The sequence below is a fragment of the Chlorocebus sabaeus genome, chromosome 7 (genome assembly GCF_047675955.1).
Source record: "Chlorocebus sabaeus isolate Y175 chromosome 7, mChlSab1.0.hap1, whole genome shotgun sequence".
Lineage (NCBI taxonomy): Eukaryota > Metazoa > Chordata > Mammalia > Primates > Cercopithecidae > Chlorocebus > Chlorocebus sabaeus.
Window position 1 is genome coordinate 27598713 of NC_132910.1, and position 18876 is coordinate 27617588.

General features: G+C 40.2%; 1 protein-coding gene across 1 annotated transcript in view; it reads left to right on the plus strand.

Moving 5' to 3' along the window:
• FAM47E (family with sequence similarity 47 member E) overlaps positions 1 to 18876 on the plus strand; it is a 49509-nt gene that overhangs the window by 27616 nt on the left and 3017 nt on the right. The window contains exons 4-7 of the mRNA XM_073017845.1: positions 2348 to 2487; positions 7655 to 7808; positions 10593 to 10793; positions 17134 to 17289. Of these exons, the coding sequence (XP_072873946.1) occupies positions 2348 to 2487; positions 7655 to 7808; positions 10593 to 10793; positions 17134 to 17289 (651 nt within the window). The remainder of the gene's footprint in view (positions 1 to 2347; positions 2488 to 7654; positions 7809 to 10592; positions 10794 to 17133; positions 17290 to 18876) is intronic.

Consider the following 18876-nt stretch of genomic DNA (forward strand, 5'->3'; position numbering starts at 1 on the left):
GTTTTATCAAAAAGACACCTTCACTCATACGTTTATCGCAACACTATTACAATAGCAAAGTCATGAAATCAACCTAAGTGTCCATCAATGATGGATTGGGTAAAGATAATGTGGTATGTATACACCACAGAATACTATGCAGCCATAAAAAGAATGAAATCATGTCTATTGTAGCAACATGGATGGAACTGGAGGCCATTATCCGAAGTGAAATAACTCAGAATCAGAAAATCAAATACCATGTGTTCTCACTTATAAGTGGGAGCTTAACAATGGGTATACATGGTCATAAAGATGGAGAGAATAGACACTGGGGCCTCCAAAAAGGGGGGTTGGGAAGGTGTTGAGGATTAAAAAACTACCTATGGGGTACTATGTTCACTATTTGGGTGACGGGTTCACTAGAAATCCAAACCCCAGTATTACACAACATACTCATGTAACATACCTGCACATGTACCCCCTGAATCTATAATAAAAAATTAAAAGATAAAATAAAAAGGTTTTTTTAAAGGAAAAAAATAAACATGAAAAAAGTGTCATTTGTTTGCATTAGCATTCCTTACAGCTGCTGAAATTCCAGGAGCGTTTAATAAAGCTGCATCTGCCCGAAGAGATTGTGATTTTACTGACTAGTTCAAAAATAATTATAGGATACATAAGATAAGATGTTGTTGCTATTGAATCACCAGTATTGTTTCTGCCAACTTTGGTGTCTGTATATGAGCACGTGTGGAGTGGATTTCCCTATACCCAGAACAACATAGAAGTATGGCACAGAAAAGGGGAAAATGTAATAGGGAATACTCATATGAGTATATATTGAATCACAGAATAATTTTAAAAAGAGCAGTGCATGTAGAAAATGAATATGAACGTATTCTCCAAGGAGAGCCCTAAAAGAAAAAAAGCAACTATTTACTATGATGCAAGACTTCAAAATATAGTTAACGATCATAAATGCCTGCCAGTTCTTACGGACTACCTCTGTGTAATTGCCCATAATCTATCTCATACATGTTTTTAACATGTTGAATTTCCTTCTTAGCTTTTTTTTAGTGCCCCCCACACTATTTTAAATTGTAAGTGTTATTTTTTACAATTCACTATGTTATGTGTTTCGTCTTTGCATCAATTTTAATGCTGGAGATATACATTGTGTAAAAACTTTTATAGAGTTCTAATTCATTTCATGCATTTTTTGCAAATTTGACTTCATGAAAATGCATTGTCACAACACTGACTTTGTGTGTAAGCATTGTGGATTTACATAACAACATTGAAACTTCATGAATGAATGAAGAGATGTCCTTTTTGTTCATCTGTATTTGTGAAAGATAATATTTCTTGATATCTTGGTTCTTTGGGTAACTGCGCATAGAGTGGTGTCCCACAATGGTTGTTTTTTGCTTGCTTTTTTGAGACAGGTTCTCATTCTGTTGCCCAAGCTGGAGTGCAGTGGTGCAATTATAGTTCACTCTTACCTCAAACTCCCGAGCTCAAGGGATCCTCCTCCCTTAGCCTCCAAGTATCTAGAATTACAAGAGTACACCGTCACGCCTGGCTAATTTAAATTTTTTTTTTAATAGAGACAGGGGTCTTGCTGTGTTGCCCAGGCTGGTCTCAAGCTTCTGGCCTCATGCCATCTTCCTGCGTCAGCTTCCCAGAGCACTGAGATTATATGCCTTAGCCACTGTGCCTGGCCCCATCATGCTTTTTGATTGATTTTGTCAAAAGGCTTAGGTTGTACATTGCTGTATTTCAGATGACTGAAATTATAAAGCAGAGTGCACACAATTGCCAAACATAGTGATATGCATTTATACATATCACTTTTTGAGCTATTTCTTTATGAATATGGTTTCCCTGCTCGTATTATACCCATGTGACTTTTGCTAGTATACCTGACTGTTTATGCTTGCAAAAATATGTATATTGTTTTTGCCCAATTCATTGTGTAAAATGGCCGATGAAGTGTTCTCTCATTTTTACATTTCTCAAATAAATCTCCATTTAAAAATTTAAGTGCCTTTAAAATAATTTTTTTTACAATTTTTTTTTCAGAATTATAGGTTTGGAATTTTAATTTTTGGGATTGTGATTTTGAGGATTTTAGACTTAAGTGATTATGATCTTTCAGGATTTTAGCATTTGAGATTATGTCTTTTGCGATATGGTCCAAATCTATCCATAGCACCCAGCATAATACTTGGCATGGAAGTTGGTGAACAGTACTGATGGATTGAAAAGGAAAAGTGAAGGGCAAGTGTGTCTGTTTTGTTGTAGAATGGGGACTCCCTTCTTCAGCACATTTTTCTTTTCCTCTAAGACTATTTTCTGTTTGTAGCTCTTATTAAAGGTGCTGGAAGTGCTCGATCCTGACCAGAAGCTGGAGGACACATGGGCTTATTGTCAGGACACCAGGAAAGGAATGAAAGAACCCACAAAGCTTTTTAAAAAAGGTTCTACCCAAGTCTACCTGGGACCGTGAGTATTGTTCTTAACCCTTTGATCATTGCTGTCACCTGATTCTAGGAATTACCTTCTTAAAGTTTCTCATCTTTAGAATAATTCTAATGAAGCAAATGTAACTAAGTTCCCAAGGAAGAGGGAAAGGAGTCCTAGGTACCACTCTAAATAGTGCTTATTTCTTCAATGGATGTGATTTATCCAGCAACGATGCAGACACAGGTGTCTATGAGGAAATTCCAGAGAGTCCCTCCCTATGCTTGAGGGGTAGAAACAGTGAAAGTCAGAAAATCCTTGATTTTGAGGCAGCTTCTACAGCTTTCCAATTTCCTTTAATTCAAAAGTGCTCAGCATACCAAAGCACCATAGTTTTGGGGTTTCATCCTTTGTACCCCAAGAAATGTTACGGCTGGAGGGCAGTGAAGAGATCACAACTCACTGCAGCCTTGAGTTCTGGACTCAAATGATCCTCCTGCCTCAGCCTCCTGAACAGCTAGGACTTCAGGTATGTACCAATATGCCTGACCTAAGCCTTTTTTCTGAGTATAGGTCTACTGCTTGGAGTTTCCACCCATCTTTTTTTCTTAAACTATACCTGTAATACTACCTTCATTGACCCTTCTCAAAGCATTAAGCTTAATGAAAGCATCTCCCTTTTGTAACACATTCTTGATTTCCCAGTCAATATAATATTTAATTAAATAACATAAATGCAGTGATAAGCATACTGGACACAAATAGATTTGGGATACACATGTTTTTTTGTTTGTTTGTTTTTGAGACAGAGTTTTGCTCTGTCGCCCAGGCTGGAGAGCAGTGGCACCATCTTGGCTCACTGCAACCTCTACCTCTTGGGTTCCAGCGATTCTTATGCCTCACCCTCCCAAGTAACTGGGACTATAGGTGCCCACCACCACACCTGGCTAATCTTTGTGTTTTTGGTAGAGACGTGGTTTCGTCATGTTGGCCAGTCTAGTCTTGAACTCCTGGCCTCAAGTGATCTGCCCACCTCTGCCTTCCAAAGTGTGGAGATTATAGGCGTGAGCCACTGGGTCAGGCCTACATTTGACTTTTGAAATTAAAGACCTCACTGATGGGTGCTGAAGAGTATGGTGAACTAGAGAGCAGCCTATCCACAGTACCCAGACACTTAGAGGGGTGTGGACCGTGGTCAGTGTGTTTTGTGGGGGCCATGTAGAGCTTTGTTGGTCACACACATTACCTACATGGAGGTGGATTTAGAGAGCATCCACTGCATTACATTATATATGTTTTTTAGGGGAAGACACAAGGTGAGAGGAATTCTACTCTTAGGACATTTCTGGCTCTTCAGTCCACCACCTGGTAAAAGTAGGAAGGGTAACTGGATGTGCTTCTCTCAGTTTTGCCTTTCTTCCATGAGGAGCAAGATGGCCCATGGGAAGCACAATTTCTCCTTGCTTCCCCATTCTAGAGGGGAGGACTGTCCTGGTCCAGCCCTGCAGGGGACTGGGTGGAAGTCTCTGCCAGTTTCTGGGTGTCAGTTAGCAAGTCCTCTTGGACCTAAAGCCATGTCGTCTATCATGGCTGCTGTTAGCAGTGAAGGGGATATTTTGGCTATTGTCTTTGCTCTCCGTATTGTTTTTCAGGTTGCTCAGAACTTGGGTGGGGGAGCGAGAGGAATGTTGTATGTAGGGATCTGTGATATAATAAATATACTTGGTCTTTATCCCCAGTTACTGACACAGGGCTCCTAAAACCATTGGGATTTCCTGAGTGACAGGAATGCTTTTTGTTATTCATAAGGAGCCCCTTTTAGTCACTGGAGAGTTTATGCTAATGAGGTGCTCAGGTTGGGGCCCCTAGATTGTCTTAGAATGTGGCTGGTCACCAGAAAGACCAAGTGATTAGAGGGTTAGAATGTTCAGTCCCACTCAGTGTGACCTCTCAGAGGGGACAGAGGGAAACATGACTGGAGATTAAACATTCTTGAACATATATTTGATGAAACTCCAGGTTGATGAACACGTCCAAGTGCTGGCAGGATACAAGTGACACCAACTCCCCCTTACCAGATAATCTCTCCTTTCCTTTAGAGCAAAATTTTTTGAAAGAGGCATTCACACTCACTCAGTCTTTTTCTCTCCGAACAGCAATCAGGCTCTTATCTCTACCACTCCACTGAACCTGACCTTAGCCAAGGTCACCATTGACCTCTATGTTACTTAATCGGCTCTCAGGGATCACCATACTTGATGTATACATAGTAGCAATTGACGTAATTGATTATGTCCTCTTTCTCCTAACACTTTCTTTACTTGGCTTCTGGAACATCCCTCTTTCATGGACTTCTCCGTAGTCATCTATTACTGGCTACTCTTTACTTTTTAGCCTTGAAGTACTTTGGTCTTTGATGTCTTTTCAGCACATTTACTCACAACCAAGTGACCTCCTCTGGTCCATCTGTATGTGGTTAATTCAATATTTGTCCTTGGATATATAATTGGAATCTCAGACTAGACAAACCCAAAACTGAACTCTTTTTTCCTCCCCTAAACTTATTCCTACTTCTGTCTTCCTCAGTTCAGTAAATAGGAACCCCATCTTTCCAGTTTTTTCTAGAACAATAGTTGCAATCTGCCAGCAAATGGTAGTGGTTTTACTTTTGAAATGTATCCAGAATCTCACCTTCTCCACTACTACCAGTCTATTCCAAGATTCCATCACCTCTTGCCTGGATTATTGCAATAGCTTACTAACTGGTCTCGTGACCTCCACCCAAACCCCCCTCTCTCAAGTCTGTTTGTCACACAGTAGCTGACATAATTCTTTTAAAAACGTAAGTCAAGTCATGTCATTCCAGTGCTTGAGATTCTCCAATTGCTTATTTTTCTGAGAAAAATCCAAAGTCCTTACAACTGCCTTCAAAGGGAACTATATGATTAGGTCCCTGTCACCTCTCAAGCCTCATCCTCTGCTGTTCTACTCTTTAATTACTCCTCTCCGTGGGACTTTGTATTCTTCAAACATGCTCAGCACGCTCCCAGCTCAGGTCTTTGCACATGCCATTCTTTTCTGTCTGTTATCTGCATGACATTTACATGGTTTGACCCCTTTCTTCTTTTGGGTCTTTGGTCAAATATTACTTTAACAGAGACAATTTTTCTGTATAAATAAAATGCTCCCTACCATCACTCTCCGTCCCTCCTGTCCTATTTTGCTTTCTCTATATCACTTATAATCACCTGGCATATGTTTGTTTACTATCTATCTGTCTCTCCTATTCAATTGTATACTCTATGAGGACAGGGGCTTAACTTTATTTACATTTCAATTCTAATGCCTGGCACATAGTTGGTGCTTACTGAATATTTGTTGAATTAATGGATGGATAAATTAATATGAGTGTTATGAATAAAAGGTACAGGGGCTATGAATAAAAAGTAGGCTTAGGGAACAGCCTGTGGGGATGCCTCCCTGAGGAAGGCACATGTATGTTGACACATGAAGGGGATAAGGAAATGGTGACAGCATTGCAGTCAGGTGGAACAGCTCAAGCAAAGGCCTAATGGCTGGAGGGAGCAGCATGAATTCACAGAACTGAGAAAAGGCCATATTGGCTGGAGCTCAGAGAGTAAAAAAGGGTGGTGGGTCCCAAAGAAACTGGAGAGGTAGGCCATGCAGAGTGTTAGAAGTTGTGTTAAAATTTAAGTCTTTATTGGAGGAATAGCAAGAGGCTGTTGAACACAAAAGCTTGTTCATGAATGTCCATAGCAGCATTGTCCTTAGCAGGCATAAAGTGGCAACAGCCCAAATGTCCATCACCTGCATATGTTTGTGAACGGATAAACAAAAAGTGGTCTATGTAGACAATGGAATATTGGCCACAAAAAGAAAGAAACTACTAATACATGCTACAACATGGATGAGCCTTGAAAGCATGATGCTAATTGAGAGAAGCCAGACACAAAAGACTACATGTTGCATGGTTCCATTCAGATGAAATATCCAGTATAGACAAATCTACAGAGACAGAAAGGTAGGTTAGTTGTTGCCAGGAAGGAACAAGGGAAGTGGGGAAATGGTGAGTGATTATTAATGGCTACGGGGTTTCTTTCAGGGCAATAAAAATGTTCTGGAATAAGATAGTGGTGGTGGTTGCACAACTTTGTGAATATAAAAGGGTGCTCTCAAACACTTTTGAAGTGGTACATTTTATGAATTTCATGGTGGATGAATTATATTTCCATTTTTATAAAGAAGCTATTGATGGTGATGAAGGGTGGCTGATTTGATATGTCCAGAGTTACATTTTGAAATGACTGCTTGGGCTGCAGTGTAGGGAATGGATTGGGGGTTGAAGGTTGGGGGAGCCATAGGAGTTGATGCAGAGACACTAGCATTTTGCAGCAGTCCAGAGGGAAGGAGACAGTTACAATCTGCCAGACTTTAACTGAGCTGGATTTTAGGAATGATAGAGAAGTCAAGGATGACTCCTACTTGTCAAGGTTGCCTGAGGCTTTGGTAGACTTCAAGCACAGTAATTTGGGCTTTTACCCAGTACATGTTTTAATAAATGGTACTCAGAATTTAAAAAATCAACTTATAATGGTAAAATGCTATATTAGTTTTAATTATTGTAACTAATCATGATATACTTGTCTTTATGATATTGGTAATGAGAATGTGCTCTTTGAAAAATTAAAATATAATTTGTATGTGAACTTGCAAGAGACTGTCAGAAATACTTGCTTTGGCCGGGTGCAGTGGCTCACGCCTGTAATCCCAGCACTTTGGGAGGCCAAGGTGGGCGGATCATGAGGTCAGGAGATCGAGACCATCCTGGCTAACAAGGTGAAACCCCATCTCTACTAAAAATACAGAAAATTAGCCAGGCGTGGTAGTGGGCGCCTGTGGTCTCAGCTACTTGGGAGGCTGAGGCAGGAGAATGGTGTGAACCTGGGAGGCGGGGCTTGCAGTGAGCCGCCACTGTACTGAAGCCTGGGCACCACTCCACTGCAGCCACTGCACTCCAGCCTGGGTGACAGAACAAGACTCCGTCTCAAAAACAAAAAACAAAAACAAAACAAAACAAAACAACCAAATACTTGCTTTATGATTTCCTTTTGCCTCCAAAACTGTTTGAAATCCATTTGGATTCATTGTGTCTCATATTGTAATTCTTTAATGATCTTATTATCTTTAGTTCCAAGAAGACTTCTGTGTCAAATGCAAGCCAATGGCTTTATGAAGAAAAGCCACATAAAATGGATTTGCTCCATGAAAACGGTCCTCATCCTGGTCTTCAGGAAAATGTTCACAGAGCAGTTAATGACTTCTGCAACTGGGTTACTACTTTTGTAAGTTAGTGGTAATACTTAAACCTATTTTTAAATGTCAAGCTCAAAGTTGCTTTTATTAAAAAACAGTATTGGATAAAATCTAAGTCAAATCCTCAAAATCATAAAGGAATCATTTTCTTCTATTATATATAAATAGAAATATTTCTGGTAGATGAAATTTCTGGAAAGTTTGCAAACTTGTGGCTAGTTTGAATGTTTATGTTTACATCTCACATCATTGCAGTTGTTTCATATTTTTTATTTTCCATTTTAATGTCAGGACTTTCTTTTCTCTCTTTCACTCCTTCAACTCATTTTTCTCAGTTAGATTTATCTAGAATTACTCTGGCAGGTACTTGTTGATTATAACCTTCACACAAAAATGTTCTAACATGCCAGGCACGGTGGCTCATGCCTGTAATCCCAGCACTTTTGGAGACTGAGGCGGGTGGATCGCTTGAGCTCAGGAGTTTAATACAAGCCTGGGCAATATGGCAAAACCTTGTCTCTCTTGTATTTTTGTAAAACATATAAAAGTTAGGCCGGGTGCAGTGGCTCACACCTGTAATCCTAGCACTTTGGGAGTCCAAGGTGGGTGGATCATGAGGTCAGGAGTTCAAGATCAGCCTGACCAACATGGTGAAACCCCGTCTCTACTAAAAATATAAAAAAATTAGCTGGGTGTGGTGGCGTGCACCTGTAATCCCAACTACTCAGGAGGTTGAGGCAGGAGAATTGTTTGAACCTGGAGACAGAGGTTGCAGTGAGCAGAGACTGTGCCACTGCACTCCAGCCTGGGCAACAGGGTAAGACTCCGTCTTAAAAAAATAAAAATAAATAAATAAATAAATAAATAAATAAATAAATAAATAAAAATTAGCTAGACATGGTGGTGTGCCCCTCCCACGCAGGAGGCTGAGGTGGGAGGATTGCTAGAGCCTGGGAAATCGAGGCTGCAGTGAGCTGTCATCATGCCACTGTACTCCAGCATGGGCAACAAAGCAAGACCCTGTCTCAAAAAAATAAAAATAAAAAAAAAATCTGACATAAAGAGACTTTTGACTCAGTTATCAAGGTCTTCCCTTGTGCTCCTTCCAAGACCTATGTAGTTACCTATTCCTGTTCCTGAGTTTCTGTAGATGTCTAAATACCTGATGCTTTTCTTGGATTTAAGGTCTTTAGGATTTGCATTCCATGCCCCCACCCCATCTTTTGAGTGTTAGTTTTAGTCAATGTATTTTTTTAGTACTTTTAAACATCAAGCTACTTACTTCATTGGCAAGTGACTGAAATATAATTCAGATTGGTTTAAGAGAGAAAAGGGAAGCATCCAGATATTGTAGGAACTTCAGGCACAGCTTGATCCAGGTGCTAAAATATTTTTAGATGTTCCTATCTTGGTTGTTGCAAGATGGACTTCTTTCTCAATCAATATTTCCCCAAGAAATGGCAAAAGTAGTCACTAAAATTTCCAAGCTTATATCCTACAAGCGAGCAACCTAAGTGTGAAGACAGCAATGCTTTTCCATTAGGGAATCACTGGACTAACTTGGGGCACATGCTTGTGCTTGAACTAACCATTATGATTAAGGAGATGGAATATGCTTATTGGCTAGGCCAGGACGCACACCTAACCCTGAAGCCAAGAGTGGGGGTGTCCAGCCCAACTGCAACAGAGTGAGAGTGAGGGACAGAGACTCCTCAGATGGTGACTGGAGCGGGGATGCTGGACGAAGCAGATGACGCCCAGTATGCGTGGTATCCAAATCACTGCTTGTCCATCATCTGTTCAGAGTGGATTGCCTGATTTCCAGAGTCCACTTCTCCTATTCCTGCTGCTGGGGGCGATTCCTGTCTCAAGGCAGGAAACTTACGGAATCTTAGAATAAGAGCTTAGCTTCTCTGGTAACTGCCTTTAGTTTCAGACCCTGTGACCAAGCTCCCATCTTTACTGACATCCCACAAGCTAGGTCCCTGTCTCATCACCCTGCGGGCTTTTCTTCACAGCACTGGCTTGTGCTTTTCCTTCCATGCTGTTTGTTTGTTTTTCACCTCATTGATTCTGCTTGCTTTATTTCTGCTTCATTATTACTTTAGCTTCCTTTTGCCTGTACTTGTCCCTTTATGTCCCTGACTCTGTTTCATGACTCCTCTCTATAAATTTTACTCCAGTCACAGTGCCAGCTGCTGGTAACTTCGTTCTTTGTGTTTTCCAGTTTCTATTTTCCAGTGTGAGATTCTATTGAGTCTCAGATCTTTTAGCCTTGAACCATATCATAAGTAAACACTCAGCATACAGATCAGCCGCTCTTAGTGCCCATCTCTACTCCCACCAGCTGTAGCTGAGGGAAGGAAACGGTGAAGGTTGTTCTGTGTACAGAATGCGGCTGACTGAAACCACCTCCTTCAGGAGGAGCTGTGAACCTGGCAGCTTCCCTTCTACAGAGTTATGGGCAGAGAAAACACTGCCATATCTACACAAGTCTGGAAAATACTTCTAGAGATGCCGCCACTATAAAGTGCTGAAGAACTTTGCTATCGATCAAACTGAATTTCCCTCAGGCTCATGATTTCCCTCAGGGGCTCACTGCTTCTTGCAAAGTCCTAAGCTGTCTTTTAATGACAAAGCCCTCCCAATCCCAGACACTTCTTGTCTTCAAGGAATGCTGACTGAGCATTTTCCACCTCTCCCCAAACTACCTCCTTCCCCAGCAATGACCAACTACCTCCCTTAGATTAAAGAAGAAAGCAAGGAGCATTTCACCGATTGCCCTCAATTCATGCAATGTGATATTCTTCCAGGGAATTTCAGACATTGATGAAGAGTTCATCTTGAAACAGTTTGACATTGACTATGAGACCAAACCAAGCCATGATGCGCTCCACACGATGAAGCCAAATCAGGTTGCTCTGGAGCTAAAGCGTAGTGTGGGGCTCAGTAAACTGCAGGAGCCAAAGTTCTTCCAGAAACCAGGCTATGAGAGGAAACTCCAGAAACCACAGGTAATTGCAGAAGGGGACCAGACCGAAAATCAAAGAAAATTAAGTTGTATTGAAGTCTTAAAGTTCTTGAATTCTGGTGTGTCATGGGTACTGGTTTTTTAAAGTAGAATTCTTGAATTTTTTTCATGATTATATTTGTTAAACAAATGCATGTTTAATACCTATAATAAAGTCAGTTATACAAATGAGGCATATCATTTGGGATTATTTTTAATACCTGAATAGTCATTTTCAGAGATAATTCATTAGGTGTTTTATATGTTGAAATACTAAAAGTCAGTAGAAATATGCATGAATGGTTATTATTGCAAGAGCAAAATGCTGCAATTAATTATTGTGAATGCTGTTAATATTATGTCCAAAGAATTCTTGAATTTTTGCTGGAGTCTTATGGACCACAAACCATCATTCTTGACCACATGCTTGCCTAATGATTAACAGGTTTCCTCAGCACCAAGTTTCTGTAAAGATGGAAGAACAAGGTAACAGAAAGGGGAAATAACATGCCATGTTCCAAAGGGAAGTACTATGGGCCCCTAAACTACTATTTACTTTTCTACACAGTGTGTCACTGCAAATATATATACACAAGTCAAGTTATGTGAGTCAACAACAGATTTAAGTGCCTAAGTTGGAGGGGAGAGCCCTTCCCTGAAAGTGAAAAACAATATTTTATCTCTAATTGTCTTCTGCCTTTTACACATAAACTTTGATATTATACTTCCAATATTTGGGACATATTAATTTTGTCCTTTACAGTTGAACACATTTGCCAACCTATTTTGACACACATTATGTTTCTATCCTTGACTCCATTGCATAGTTTATGAAAACTATGCATTTCATCATGAATATCAGCACTTTTATTTTTCCATTTTCCTTTCATCTTTCTAAAAGGTAAAATGCAAAATGGTATTAGACAGGTAAGTTATGTCCATCACACCTGAGGCCTGAACCACTGCTTGTCCTGATTCTGGGCTGAATAAAATTGCTCAATTCCCTGTATGTAGAAATAATTATGCAAACACTGCTTTATAAACCATGGAAGTTATTGCCAAAATTGAGCCTTTGACTGGCAAATGGAGGGTCACTATACAAAAGTTGAAACTATATTTCCACATAGTATCTTTTTTCTTCTGACTAGAAGACTTCTTTTAACATTCCTTCCAGTGTGGATCTGCTGGTGATGAATTCTTTCAGCTTTTGTATGTCTGAAGACACCTTGTTCTGCCTCATTTAAAAAGATTCAGTGGTCACCTGTTGTCTGTCATCTGTAGGGGTTATGTTTCAAGATCCTCCAGTAGATGCTGAAACTTTGGATAGTACTAACTCATATATATACTGTTTTTTGATCTGATAACAGGCGGTTACTGAGTGACTAAGGGTGGGTAGTGTGTACAGTGTGGATACTCTGGACAAAGAGATGATCATATCCCTGGAGGAGTGGAACAAGGATGGCTTGAGATTTCATCGTGCTACTGAGAGTGGCACACAATTTAAAACTTATGAATTGTTTATTTCTAGAATTTTCCATTTAATACTTCAGACCATGGTTGACCACAGGTAACTGAAAATGCAGAAAGCAAAATCATGGATAAGGAGAAATTTTGTGTTTTGTGGGAAAAGAATTCTAGTTCTAAGTTAATTCACAGTTTTAAAACTTTCGGTAAAGATATTGCTTTCCTGTCTTCTTGGTTGTACTGTTTCTAGGAGAAATCTTACATCATCCTCATCTTTGTTTTTTTGGGATGTGCTTTTTCCTTGGATGCTTTTAATATTTTCTCTTTGTCACTGGTTTTGAGCATTTTGATTATCATAAACCTTGGTGTATCTTTCTTCATGTTTCATGTACTTGTGGCTTGTTGAGCCTCTTGGATTTGTGGGCCTATAGTTTTCATTAAATTTGGAAAATTTTTGGACCATATTTCTTTAAACTTTTTTTGTTGCTGTTTTTCATTCCCTTCCCAGAACTCTGATTACCTGTAATTAGGCCACTTGAAATTGTTTTACAGCTCACCACTGCTCTGGTCAGCTTTTTAAATTCTCTTTTCTTTTTGTGTTTCTATGGCTATGTCTTTAAATTCTCTATTTTTTTTCCCTGCAATGTCTAATCTTCCGTTAATCCCATCTAGTATTTTTTTAGAATCTCTTATGTTACAATTTTTATCTCTAAAAGTTTAGCTTAAGTCTCTTTAATTTATATCTTCCATGTCTCAACTTCACCTTTTGCACATAAAAAACAGTTATAACAATTGCTGTGATGTCATTGTTTACGGATTCTAACGTCTGCATCATTTCTGTGTCAGTTTCCATTAGGTGATTTGTCTCCTCATTGTGGGTCATACTTTCTTGCATCTCTGTGTGCCTGGTAGTCTTCGATGGATGCTAGGCAGTGTTACTTTTATCTTACTGGGTGTTGAGTATTTGTATTCCTATAAATATTCTTGAACTTTGTTCTGGGATGCAACCAAGTTACTTGGAAGTTTGATCTTTTTGAGCTTTGCTTTTAAGATTTGTTGGGGTTGGGTGCAGTGGTTTATGACCGTAATCCCAGCATTTTGGGAGGCCAAGACAGAAGTATCACTTGAAGCCAGGAGTTCGAGACCAGCTCGGGCAACATAGTGAGACCCCGTCTCTACAAAAAAAATTTAGAAAAGAAATTAGCTGCTTGTGGTGGCATGTACATGTAGTCCCAGCTACTTGGGAGGCTGAGGCAGAGGATTGCTTAAGCCTAGGAGTTCAAAGCTATAGTGAGCTGTGATTGTGCCACTGTACTCCAGTCTGGGTTACAGAGTGAGATTTTTGTTTCTATTAAAAAAAAAAAATTTGCTGAGAAAGACCAAAGTAATATGGGGTAATTATTCCCTACTATTGAGGCAAGACCCTTCTGTGTGTTCTGCCTAGTGTCCTGTAGATCTTTAGGTTTTCCAGGAGGAGGAAGGCACTGTTCCTGGCCTTGTGAAAGTGCTGGACACTTTGCCCTCTTTTCCTTTTGGTTGGTCTTTCCCTGACCGTGGGTAGTTTCCTCCCACACATGCACAAAGGGGTACCCTCTGAAATCTCCTGGAGTTCTCTCTCTGTGCAGCTCTTTCTTTTCTGATACTCTGTGCTGCAAACTTTCTCTGCTTTGATCTGTCTGGACTCTTGGTCCTGCCATCTCAATTCAGAGAGTCCATTGGGCTCCTCCTGGGCTCTGCCTGAAGGCAGTGAGCTAGGGCAGTCGTGGGGCTTATCTTGTTTGTCTCTCAAAGATCACTATCCTTGGTTACCCCATGTCTTGTGTCTGGCATAGTATTAATTCATGTATTTTTTCTTGTGTTTTTGATTGTTGAAGGTGGCAGGGTAAATTTGGTCCCTATTCTGGAAGTCCCTGTCTTTATTTTCTGGGCCGCCCTGTCTTTATTTTCTGACTCCACAAACCCTCAGGCCTTCTAAACTATGGTCTTTGGTGTATGAGCTTTCCTGCCACCTTAGCTTTGCTCATAGTATTCTCGATTCCTGGAGTGCCCCTCCTCTCCATGTCCATAGGTTCTATCTTCCTTTAGACCCAGGAAATAGGCTGATTTTTCCATGGAGCTTTTCTCAGTCCCTTGGTTGACATTAATTTGTTCTTACTTCTAATCTCTCACAGCAATCTGTGCCTCTATTTTATATATCTTTCTTTGCCCTCTATATTAATTTATCAGTTTGTGTATGCATTTATTCAAAAACAGTAGTAGGTTTCTGAGCACCTACCACTATGTGTCCAAAAGTGCTGGGAACAAATGAAGCAAAAATGGAGGACTGCCTCCTGCACTTATGGAGATTACAGCTTAGTGGGGTCAACAGGTAAATGATTATAGCGAAATGATGTCATGGTGTGTTCAGGACATAGGAAGAGGTAATCAATTCCATCAAGCACGGAGTGAGGGCATGTTTACGAAGGTATCACAGAAGGAATTATGTTCATCTTGAGTCTGGAAAGATCACCAGTTACCCAACAACATAACATATTCCAGAATTCAAGTTCTTCAGTGTGGCAGTAATGTAGATTCCATTCCCCTCTTTATCCCCTTTCTTCCCCAATCTGTTTTCTTCCCTCTTTCATTTCAGTGGTTCATATCTGAGGGCAATTTGCCCCCTTTCCCCCACCTCAGGAATATTTGGCAATATCTAGAGATGACATTTTTGGTTGTCACCACTTGGGGGATGCTATTAGAATCTAGTGGGTAGAAGCCAGGAATGCTGCTAAACATCCTATGATGCATGGGACACACACACACACACACACACACACACACACACACACACCCACCACTCCCCTACATACAAAGAGTTCTCCGTACCAAATGTCAGTAGTGCCAAAGTTAAGAAACATGACTTTCATTCAGCAAATACTTATTAAGCACCCATTATGTCCTAACTATTGTTTAGATGCCAGGGAGATGTAGCTGGGAATAATTTCCAAAGCTTATATTTTAGAGGACAAGAAGAGAGACAGACAAACGGTCAGAAAATATATAGCATAGAAATGGTGATGAGGGTCATTAAGTAAAGTGGAGCAGAGAAAGAAGGCAAAGAGTGTTGGGAGGGGGGATTCCTTTTTTGTTTGTTTGTTTGTTTTTTTGGAGACAGGCTCACTCTGTCACCCGGGCTGGAGTGCAGTGGCCTGATCCCAGCTCACTGCAACCTCCGCCTCCTGGGTTCAAGCGATTCTCCTACCTCAGCCTCCGGAGTAGCTGGGACTACAGGTATGCGCCACCACGCCCAGCTAATTTTGTATATTTACTAGAGACAGGGTTTCACGTTAGCCATGTTAGCCAGGATGATCTCGAACTCCCGACCTCAGGTGATCCGCCCACCTTGGTCTCCCAAAGTGCTGGGATTACAGGCGTGAGCCACCGCGCCCGGCCCGGGGTTACCATTTTTTAAATTGGATGGCCAGGGAAGATGCCACTGAAAAGATGACATGAAATAGGTAAAAGAGGAAGCCATGTGTGTGTCTTGGGGAAAAACATTACAGTAAAGGGAACAGTGTGTATAGAGGCACTGAGGCAGAAGCATGACAGGGGTGCTCTGGAAATAGCAAGGCAGTCTGTATGCTCAGAGCGGAGAGATCACAATGCTGAATCCAGCGCTGGAAGAGATTTCCCTCCTGTCTACTCTGTCCCATTCTCTCTGTCTTAGAGCGTATCTGGCTTGACTCTAGAATGCCCCACACATTCCGCCACATAGTTTAAATGTGCATGAGAGGAGACAGGGCCAGAATCTTTGTGGTTTCATGTTTCTAACACCCAAGAGTTAGACCCCCTTTTGTGATGAGAGAGTGTGGGTATTGCATTCACAGTATCAGTCTATGAACCAACAAGAGGTTCTCCTAATGTCCTTGATGCACTGCTGAGGAATGGGGGAAAGAAGGGAATGAGATACGTTCGTTTTCCTCTTTCTGTCTTCCAGTTAAAAAGGCAAGAGCTTGGCCGGGCGTGGTGGCTTACACCTGTAAGCCCAGCACTTTAGGAGGCCGAGGCGGGCAGATCACGAGGTCAGGAGATTGAGACCATCCTAGCTAACATGGTGAAATCCCGTATCTACTAAAAATACAAAAAATTAGCCAGGCGTGGTGGTGGGTGCCTGTAGTCGCAGCCACTTGGGAGGCTGAGGCAGGAGAATGGCGTAAACCTGCGAGGCGGAGCTTGCAGTGAGCCGAGATCACGCCACTGCACTCCAGCCTGGGCGACGGAGCGAGACTCTGTCTCAAAAAAAAAAAAAAAAGAAAAGAAAAAGAAAAAGAAAGAAAGAAAGAAAAAAATAAATAAGGCAAAAGCTTGGTGTTAGCAGTTTGATAAAACAATATTGTAGCATGTGCAAGGCTGAGCACCGTGCTGGGTTCATACTGTCTAATAACTTACTATTTTGATTGACTGAGTATTATTCAAGGTCTTTACCCTAGGGGAAAACATGTGATTTTTACATGATTTCTAGCTGCTTTACATACATTCTCTCCTTTAATCTTCACAACAGCCCTGTGGGGGTGTATACTATTGTTATCTCCATTTTACAGATGAAGAATTTATGTAATTTGATCATCTCACACCTACTGAGTGGGAGGAAAGCTGGATTTGAACCCTGGTCTGTCAAAATCCAAAGGCCGTGTTATTAACCACTGCATTATTTTTTAAATCATGAACTTTAATGTTTACTTTGTAAAATCAAAGCATGCTGAAACTTCACAAAATACTTTGGCAAGGGCCAACCTAAATTCCAAAGTAATGATCTTGCTCTCCTAAGCTAAGCTTTAGATGTTTGAAATGACAAACAAACAAAAAATCAATGGCACTGGGAATTATGTTACTCTCCATAGAATCCTTGTAAGCCAAAGTGGGTGAAGATGAGGTATGGAGCGTGGTATTTGAACCCCAAGTTGTGGAAAAAGCAAAGAGCAGACGAGCCTCTGGTTGACCCTGAGGTCTCACATAAAGCTCAAGAGGAGAATTTTAAAAAGGAGCTGCAGGAACAGGTATGTATTTATACTGAGATTCGATCATCTGAGCTTAAGATGACCACAGTGTGTCTGCCACCCTCGTACTGAACTAGACTCTGTGGCGTAATATAAAGGCTCCTGAAAGCCCTCCACCTTGCATATTGAATTCAGCAAGGAGAAAGCCAAGTCATGTTATGGAGAATATGTAATAAGCAAGACGTGGAATCTCCTAGCTTTGTGGTAGACATGACATCTCTACTCATGGTATTTCAACATTGTTGGAACAATTTATTCCAAGGATAATTGTTCAAAGGGCAGTGTGACTTGGTAGGACCACCTCAGTGCCCAGAATAGATGTGATGTCATGAGTTCTCTTTGGGTAACAAAATGTGAAGCTTGTTTCCTATCAGCTATAGGTGAATGTCAAAACATTCAAAATTTCAGCCAGGAAATTTCTTTTAGGCAATTCATTCGAGTTGCAGGATCTGTCTGAGAGGAAAGGGACAAAGGTTAAGCACTGTTTGCTATTGCAAAGCCACAAACACTCACAACAAGGATGTGTTCTAATTTTACTACAGATAAGCTCTGTGCCTGCTCATTTCTTGTGTAAAAGTAGCTAATGGAAAGAAGATACTCATTATAGTCCTGGAAATTCAGAAATATTGATGAAACACTTGCATAGTACTCTAAATGAGGATATTTGCAAACCTCTTCTCTTTTTCAACAGACCCCAAACTTCTCCCAGATAACAGATGTGAAAACACTTTGAGAAAGCAAAATACAATACGAATTAGACTTACTATTCATCAGTAATCACTCATCAATTGTCTTCTTCAGATTGGAAAGCTAAGACAGGAAGGATGGTCATTTTAATCTTTTCCAGTACTGAATATAAATTCTTATTTTCAGGTGTGAGGTATGACACAAATTTGTGAGCACTACATGTTTATATAAGTCTCAAAATTATATAAATAATGTTTGGCAGCATTTCTTAGTATGGTTTTTGGAGAGCCTAAGTTTATGAGAATTTAATATATAACATAAAGCTATTCCAGTTACACTTTTATTATAAAAGGTAATATCACTTTCTCAAATATTTAAAAAGAAAAATAGCTACAAACTTTTGCTTTAAGGTGTCTAGAGTTCTCTTTTTAAAAACATATTAATGACTAAGTCTTAAAGACTTCAAAAGTTTTACAAAACATATTTCATTTTGATGACAAATGCTATAAAGATGTTTTCCAAAATGGTTACAGTGAGAGAATAAAATAGTATTATTTAAATTTTGGAAATATAATTGATACAACTCATATAGTAAAAGATTGTTTATCAGGCAGTTTAGACACAGGAAGGACTCATAACAATGGAATTGTTCTATAATAATTTTTATAAATCACACCTTTTTAATGCCTGAGGAATGATTTACCTTATCAACTATAGGTGGTACCACTAGACTGTGGCACCCCAGTTTACAAGACACAGGCACTATGGGGTACTGGTAAGTACTATGACAACATGACTGTCTTTCTGGGGACTCATGAGTTTTGACTATTCTTGATAGATTTGGTTTGGAAGGTGAAATGGTCTTAAAGTACTGAATTGCAATTATGTAAACTTATGCAT